General features: G+C 38.3%; 1 protein-coding gene across 3 annotated transcripts in view; it reads right to left on the bottom strand.

Moving 5' to 3' along the window:
- Positions 1–227: 227 nt before the first annotated feature.
- Positions 228–9,410, bottom strand: part of LOC137116597 (protein kinase C-binding protein NELL1-like) — a 206,590-nt gene continuing 197,407 nt past the window's right edge. For all 3 annotated transcript variants that reach the window (XM_067495587.1, XM_067495590.1, XM_067495589.1), the window contains one exon: positions 228–8,191. In XM_067495587.1, the coding sequence (XP_067351688.1) occupies positions 8,141–8,191 (51 nt within the window). In that variant the 3' untranslated portion in view covers positions 228–8,140. The remainder of the gene's footprint in view (positions 8,192–9,410) is intronic.

Below are 9,410 nucleotides of genomic sequence, written 5' to 3'. Positions count from 1 at the left end.
TGACTGAAACATATAGCTTGAGTCACAATATTGTACACAACTGTTAAAAAAGTACTATAAGTACCCTTTAGGGGAAACCCCTAGAGGGAGCAGCCGCAGATGAAGCAGCAGACATGACACATAAAGGTGTTTGTCTGGCTTTAAAGCACAACTCATCTGCCAGTGAACCTAAAAGTTCAACTGCTACTCATCATCACATTGTGAAGCTAAATACTCAAATATGCAAATAAACAACTAAAATATTTATTAACTTAATTTTTTACAGCAAACTCTTATCACAACACAGTCTTTAAGTTAAATGACACTTAACCCTTTGAGTACAATTAGGTTGGCAACTCGGATCTGGAGAAGTGACACTAACTAGACCTGGGAAATCCCTCCGCTGTATTACTTTATCCAAGACATCAACAAGCACATTGGAATTTATAAGGTCCAAAACTGATTCTTTTAAAAAGAAAGACATTAAAGAAGAAACACAATGGCTTGTTTTTTGTAGGAACTGAATCAAGAACATCATTTTCAACATTTTTTTTTTACATGTGTACATAGTTCTGTTTTGTCTGGTTCTCATGAAGAGACTTTTCAGTTCAGTTCATACAGACGTGTAGAAAAAAAATAGAAAGAAACGACTTATCATTCCGATGAAGAGGCTCTCCAAGCTTCTCGTCTCTTGAAAAGAGAAGAGACGCCGGTTTACACTCACTCTGATTTCCAAATTCTCCTTCTGTTGATGCTTTCAGTGAGGGACACAAGCAGAGATCTATACATCCAGTCCATAATACTGCCTTAAAGAGTGGAGACCTTAAACTATGACAGATACTGAAAGGGTTAAGGCAAGAATAGAAAAATAAACGAATAGTAAAAACAATAGAAATGTAGCTTTTCTCTCACATACTCAACTGACAATGCTCAGATCCTAAGAAAACGTGGTAGTGAGAATTATTCACACTGTCTTACTCTCTGTCCATAAACCCATTCGCTTTACACAGTATTTACAGCAAAACAAACCTATTCCACAAAAAGAAAAAGGAGTTCACTAAAATTAACATGTTTTTCAAGAACACAATAATTAGAAAACTGTATAATTTCATCATATTGTCAGTATGTAAAACATTTACACACAGACTTGCAAATATTGTTTTACAGTAGTCATGTTTCATATTATTCATATAAATCAATCAGTGGAACAATCTGAAAACCTTGTTCAGAGATCTTTTGTACAACTGTCTGCCTTTGATTGCTGTGTTAAACTTTGATGGGTACAGATACCATTTACATCATTTGTTTTTCTTTTGTGTGTGCACAGTTAGTTTTACAAGAAGCATTGTGAAAATGGACGAGAAAAAAATACTACAAACAAATGTGGTTGTAAACAAAACAAGGATGCAACACAGGATATTGTGGCCTGAAGGTCAGAGCGATGGCATGTGTTGTTGCACACCGCTGTCTCCCCTACAAGCCCAAAACCAGCATCCCATTTGCCAAACAATACACTTGGTGCATGAAGGGGATAGAAAAATATTTTTCTGCGAGGGATCAGAGACACAAGCAGAAACACAAACTGGTTTGACGTTAAATAGCAGAAGGTCAGCAGGAAGCGAATAAAATGTATTTTAAACTTCAAAGACCAAGATCACTCACTCAGAACAGATTTCAATTCTACAGAAACTGTAACAAAGCATTTCCATTATAACAGTTTCAAAATCTCTCAATTGCTGTATTGCCTTAAGTACAAGAGTTTTTATAGACTGTTGTTATATTGTCATGGGGGTGCACAAATGGTGGGGTGTACTGATGACAGCAGTTTTCTGTTTGGAAAGGTCCTAGACTGGAGCGAAAACACACAAGAATTAAGTCTGTAGTCACATTTCCACTGCTTTTTTCTTCTTTTGCCTTCAGATGGCTGTTGTGCTCTGGCTGGATATTGTTTATCTCTTGTTTCACACATGTTCCAACCTTTACAAGAGCTTTCCAGCATTGGACTGCTCACAAAAAAATACTCTTTGTGTTACGTCTCAAAAATTTGTCTGGGACATGGAAAATGATGCGACAAAAGGTACAGTATGTAGTGTGGAGCTGAGCATTAACCCTGACCTTAAAGGGGAATACCAATATCCTTTAGTGTTCCAACTGATTAAAAATAGATAATCTAAGAAAACCAAACGAGGGTGTTAATGTCAATGTGAAATACATAGATAGGGAAGCATTGGAAAACACGTGCTGGCCATATTCGACAGCTCACAGAATATCAGAACACATCAGAACAAACAGTGCATCCCAGCTTTCTGCGTATGAAGATGTATAGCTGCAATCTAGTCAGTGTGTACAGCAAAATATTAAACACACATTTTTTTGTGGCTGACTCCTATATTTTCTCCATCTGTGGAAGGTTTTTTTCATTATGAGCAAGCAAAAGTATTGTTCTGGAGCAAGGAGATGTGTCCTGGAATCTGCAACTGTGCTGACAGAAAAACAAGTAGGAGTAGCAAACAAACAACAGCATGGACAAGACCACGACTATGCTGTGCTCGGAAAGCGGTTTTACAATTCCTCATACAATTCCTATATGTAATTAACATATAGTTAGGACATTTTTACCTTTTTTCCCCACAACATTAAATGTATTGGTACTTCACTTGCAGTGTTTTTGAGTTTTTGCGTCCTGATGTCATGTAGTCAGTAATCCGTGTTTAAAGTCACTACTGTTTAAAGTTTATAGGATCACTAGCTATATCAGAAGAAAGGCTTCTTTGGAAGAGGAAACTACGCCAAATCAAATTAAAAATTGAAAGTTTAATGGTGCTAGCGTCATGTGACTGTAGTGTAGTAACAATCACTTTTTACTTCTGGTGACTGTGTTCAAACTTCAAAAATCATAAATGTGTTCATCTGTAAAGACAATCTTGCTAAAACAAAAACCTTAAGTATCACAGCACTAATCTTTTTTTAAAATCACAATTCCAATTTTGCATAATAATCCTTATGCCAATGGAAAAATCTTATTGACTTTTTGAATACCCTTTACACATGGCCTGAAGGTGGAAGTCATTTAGCAGGTGCCTTTTTGCAAAGCAACTTACACGTTAGTAGCAGACACTGAGGACAACTTTGTTGTTCAGGGTCTTGCCCAAGGACATTTCAACATGTAGCCAGGAGGACAGGGAGTCAAACCACTGACCCCGGGGTTCGTGGATGACTGCTCTACCCACTGATCCACAGCCATCCAGGCATGTCATAGTTTTGCGGTTATCAGGGAAAACATGTCTGAGGCAAACCATAAGTCTCTCTGTTTAGACGGTTTGTGTTGAGCTCAGAAAATTTGGAGACTGTGTTAGAAAATCCCTCTGGTTTGCTGTGTGGGGGTCGGGGTGGGGACGCGACAGTGATGGACAGACAGGGTTATAACAATTACACTTGAGGGAATCGTTACTGCTCTCGAGACAAGCTAGGGGATAATGGAGAGAGGTGTGGAGGAGAGGACAGGGCAGGAGAGCTGAGTAGCATCACAGCACTGGACTCTCCTGCCTTAATAAGCCTGGCCATCTGTAAACAGACTTGACACTTGGTGACCTCCTGGCATACTCAAGTGCACGGCTGCGTGGCATGGCTTTAATTATCCACACTCTCTCCTGTTTTCTCCTTTTTATGCTTTTCTGCCATTCTCTGTGTGCGCTATATGGTTCAGAGCTGAGGTGCCGGAGTAGTCTAACCACAAGCTCTGCTGATTTAATCAACAGCTGTGGCTGGTGCTTGTTCTGCCCTGCAGAAATAAGTTCATCATCACACTTTCTTTCATATGCTTTTGATATCATGACTGTTATAAGTAGCTATCTGGCAGTTAGCCTATTTGAAAGGAATGAATCTAAAAAAAAAAAAATGTCTGAGACAGAATTATTTATAGCTCAGCAGGACAGACAAAAGCTTGATTTGCAGCATCAGATGTACTCGTTCTAAGAAATCAAAGATATGTGTACATGAGGTACTATACCACGTACTTTATGATCAGTGGGACAGAATTTAATCATCTCAGTAGCAGCTTTGAATCACCGCAACAAAAGCATACACATTTTGGAAAAAACTTAAATTAAGCCCTTTTACACCAAACAGGACTTATTCCTGGGGACCACCCCCCAGGGTGCTACCCTTTTTCAGTTCGACTTTGCACTGCCAGAAGCAGTGCAGACTAGCCAACAGTCAGTACGCACATATTATATTTTAAGGTGCTTTCTAAATAAAGTTGGATTGGATTAAATAATATCCAATAAAACACATTTTGTCCACTTTTCATTCAGGCAAACTAACAGTAAGGCACGCCATATTCATACCTACTCCAGCTTTTATGTTTTATGATTTATTATAAGATTTTAAAACTTTATAAACACAAGCCAGAAGTAAATTAAATGTTTTGCTGAAATAAGGCCAGTCACCTCCCAGGAATGATGGCAGAGCTGGGCTGTAGACTGCTAAGATCAGTGTCTTCTCCCCTGATAGAGTGGTTCTCAGATCTACATTGTAAGATCTGGATCAAATTTATAAATCTGGATAAACTGACCTTATGTTTTAAATCCAAAAGGAAGCTTATTTGCATGAAAAAATATTAAGACTGAATAAAGACAAAGTTTAAAATTACAACAGGTTTGAGCCTCACCCACAGATCACCACAGCACACCTGTTCATCTCTGTGGCAACACAGACTGGGAAATGGTCTCTAGAACCAGATTACAGGGTTCTGAGATCATTACAGTCTCCCCTGGCAGAGCTGATCACGTGGTGCTGAGATCTGCATCGTAAGATCTAAGCAAAATTTGCATAAACAGATCAATTCTTCTAGGTCTAAAGTGGAACTTTCTTGCATGCAATTAATATCGTAAACTTAATAAAGCAATAGGATTTTGCAAAATATTCTCAAAGTCTCCACTGTCACTGTAGTGGCTGTTCTCTGTGTGGAAGACACAGACCCGGCAGTGCTCTCTACAGCCGAGCTACAGGCTGCTGAGATCACCGCTGCCTCACGGTGATCAAAGTTATCAACACATAGTCTGACTAAACTGACCACATCTTCTTAATTTAAATTGATATTTTTCCATATGAAAAAATATCAAAACATAACAAAGCAGCAGTCCTAGAAAGAAAATGACACCTTTGACCCTCCTCTGCAGTGGCTAAGTGTTTGGCCGATTAGCTTGAACACAGTTCCAATTCAGCTGAAAAAGTACCTACTTTGCAAGTCAAAATGTTCCTCAAAACAATTTTCTAAAAACCATTATGATTTTTAGTTCCTGCAGTGTGGACACATGAAAATGAGGAATTTCCAGTTAAAGTTCTAAGACCTATAAGAGTTGCCATTTACATATGTCTTCCTTTTCTCTGATGTGATCTTAAACTCATTTAGGTGTGGCCATGGTTTCTGTCTATGTTGTGGAAATGTAAATTTTCAGTAAGAAGAAATTCTGTTTTTAGTCAGAGATGATCTGCTTCCTCGTGGCTAACCTTTAAAATCCTCCAGACATACAATATACAAAGTTTGCATGGAAGTGTGTTAACATTGATGCACACGATGCTGGCATTTTCTAAGCATTTGCATTGGTAAACAGCAAGTATATCTAAGGCAATAGACAAAGGGCAGGACACACTGAATTGTACAAATGAGGGTATTAACTCACACAATAAACAACCAGACTCAAGAGAGAATTTTAAACTCTGCTTACTTTCGAAGCCCCACACAGCTGATTATCGTACTCAACTACGACCAAAAATAATGATGCGTTGCAGAGCTATTTGTCCAAAATCAAAGCTTTAGCAACACTTGTATAATTGAGAGTAACTTAATTATGAGAAAACATCAGTTATCATCCTTACTTGTAAGTCCTTAACGTATGATTTCATTAAGATTTTGTCCTCAAACAAAAGTATTAAATTATAGTCAAAATTAAAACATGACGAAAGCCAGTTTTTCAATTAAAGTTGACTCATGATGATGGATGTCTGGCAAACTTTTAGGTCAATAAATAGTCTTAATATTTCATAAATTTCATGAGTTAAAGAGAATACATGAAATATTAAACTGAAATGTGGAACAGCTTACAATAAATTGTGGGTACTAAGGGCTGCAGTGTGAGAGCGGATGTAGACCCCAGGAAGATTAAAGACCGCTGTTGTGGAAGCTAATGGGGTTCCTAATAAATAAACAAGTAAACAAATATGAGGAGAATCCGGTAATATGTGACAAACCATGTCTGCTCACTATGACACAATAGATTTACATACTTAGAAACATGTATGCCTTCCTTTATTTTGACAACAGATTCAGTCCACCTGCGCATCAATGACACCATACAAATCTGTACAGTTTTAAAACATTTAACATTTCTGTGACATTGCACAGGTGTGTACTCAGTTATAGTGTACGCACAGCCATTTGTTAGAAAAAAACTGCACTGCTGAAAACCATAAACCTTTGGATTCACAAAATTAATAATTTTTTTTCTTCTTTCCCACAGTCTTGATTTTTGTTTTAGTCTAAGAACAATGCGGTACGCAGCTGAGACACCTCAGTGATTTTAACTGTGTCAGCATCAGGTCCACAGGCAAGATGCATAAAGCTGTGTACATGCACGACTAAAACTGCACAGAAATATGCATATGTATTATCAGGATCTGATTGTGTTTTATACATCTCATTCGCATTGGAAATTATTGTATGTGCATGAGTCCAATTTCCACTTCCACAATTAGGTATAAGTGGAAGTAGAAATGCCCCTGAACCCCCATTAGTCGTGTCAATGTGCAGAAAAGAAAAAGGAAGCACAATTTAACTGATGTACTGATGTGTGTCATCGCCAATATTCCATAACAGCCCCAGAGAGGCTGTTGTCATACATGACGGTTACACATGGCTGTGGCCACAGTGCCACTGATTTATCACACATATCTATAAAACATCATGAGTTATTTTCTCATTTGTCCTTAACAAATGAGATGATCAATGTAAAGTGTCTCCTTTACAGTTTAGGCTATAATTAAAAGTTCACTGGCAGGAAAACTGATTGTAAATCAAAGAACAATAAAGTTAATTTCTCTAAAGTCATTTAAAATAAAGCCTTTAAATTGCAAATTGGAGCCAAACATTTTCCTACACTGTGTTCTAATATAGGATTATGTCTGTTATATCTCAATCATCTCATCATCATTACATTCATACGGCCTCTGTATGCATGGTCTTAGGTGTGCATAGGATGCCCCTTTATTCCCACAAACTCTGTGTTTCTACATCCCAGTTTGTGTAAGAAAAGTCGAATGCATGGTTTTGTCTTTTACCCTCAATTATACATCTGGCCCCAGGAGTTGATCTTCATCATTAATATTATAAACGATTAAGCAAAAAAGACAAATTAGTTCTTCCCAAAAGTTAGAGTTTAGAGTTACAGTTTCTTTTGTGATGGTAAAATATGAAAACTATTTGGACGAAACAAGATGAACAGCGTTCCCATAATAGCATTTGGTCCTGAGATGGATCCGAAGCTGCATGGTCAGAACTGAACTTACTTTCCAAGGTTTTATTTCAACATTAAACACTCTCTCATTTCAGTAAAATACAGCATTGTACTGAAAGAGGATGCGTGACCACATTCTGTACGTGACCTAGCAGTAGCGAGCCTGTGTTTAGGCAACACAGACAGCCGGAGCACCTCAACATCTGTCCAGCTGTAAAACCTTTTTTTAACTGAAATCTCACTCACAACACTCAGCTATTTGTGTCTGGTTTGGGGTTTGAGACGCTACACAGATTTCCTCAAGACATGTAGTGAAATGGCAACTACAAAAAGACACATACACAACACAGTGACCTTGGTGAGAACGACAATTGCCCCAGTCTCCTCCTGAGCCACATTAACAAACACTCACTCGCACTCTGTTAGTCGACAGAGTAACGGCATAAAAGCACAGCCTCAACACCTCGGCCTGTCCAGAGTGTTTTTGTATTTTCAGTGCACACGCTGGCATGCACACGTGTGGGTGTGAGCCTGTCTTATGAATCCAAGGGGAGAGTCGTCAGATGGTGGAAGGGGTGTGGCAGTACCGCAGTGAAAAGGAGGAGGAGTGGAGAATGGTAGGAAGAGGAGGACACGAGGAGGAGAGCTTAGTTGTTCTGAAGGCAGTCGAGATCCACCGAACAGCAAACATTCCCATTCTGACCAGCACAGCATGGAAAGACAAGAAGTAGGAGAAAGAGAGACATAAAGAGACTATTAAATATACTTTAGAGCATTATCATAGGCTCTGCAGGTTTAACATAGCAACATAGTTCAGAGCCTGTCTGGCCATAATCAGTCAACATGGACAGGCTTAATAAAGCATGAGCGATGTGAACCTGATGTATTACTGTATTAGTAAAGGCTCCATTTAAACACATGACAAAATAACATACTGTTTTATCTTCCCAGCAAACGAAATAGTCATTCAGTTTCAGGAATACTGTGTCTGCTATGCTTTTGAGAAATCACTCTCTGAGAGTTATGCTGCTTCTTCACTACTTTGAAAGTGAACGCAGGTGACGAATACTGGCAACTGAACAGCGATATGTCTTTCCACAGACAAGGTCCCAGTTTTTGTGGATGATCTGCAGATTTCTCTCTTGTGGTGTCACATGCTTCCAATGGAACCACTTTTCACTGAAAAATTGTCCATTGTTTCTTAAGCCAATATCTCAAAACATCAGCACATAAACCATCTGCATTGCTCAATACATTATGACCTGACAAGCAGCTATAACTTGCTGACACTTGCTGTGACCAAATCAGTGCAAGTGAGTGGACATGTCACTGCCACTGGCTGGGACTTGTATGTTTGTTGTAGATGTGTACAAAATCTGTTGATACAGCTTATGTAACCACAATTCAAAATAATAAAATGTTTTAGGTTCATATATTTTATTTGCCTCTTTTGGTTAATGTATATTCTGACTGCCCAAACTAAAAAAAACCTGCAGAACTGTAGGACAACAGAATATTTTTACTAAATGTGTGGAGATGAGTTATGGTGACATGTTCCTGACACAGTAATCTGCATATTTTATTCTATTTCATTTTATTTAGATTGTATGTCTCTTGCATCATCTGTGACAGATTTTTCTGGAATTCATTTCGGAAGAAAGACAAAGATTGCATATCCCGCAGCAAAAATGAGCTAAACTCACTGCATTATAGGACAGTTTCCACCCCCAAACATGTCTTTGGTACCAACAGCTCGTTATGCCTACAATTAATGTTAATATCATTATAAAAGTACTTCCAAGTTTAAAAACTTATATCAGCTTCTATCACCACATGAGGTTTCGACACTTGAGCTGCAGGGATTGATTAATTCATTAGTTAATTATTTTGTTGGCATTTGTGTCTTTATTAGGTAGG

The sequence above is a fragment of the Channa argus genome, chromosome 2 (assembly GCF_033026475.1).
Source record: "Channa argus isolate prfri chromosome 2, Channa argus male v1.0, whole genome shotgun sequence".
Taxonomy (NCBI): Eukaryota; Metazoa; Chordata; class Actinopteri; order Anabantiformes; family Channidae; genus Channa; species Channa argus.
This window is presented reverse-complemented; position numbering and strand designations above follow the sequence as displayed.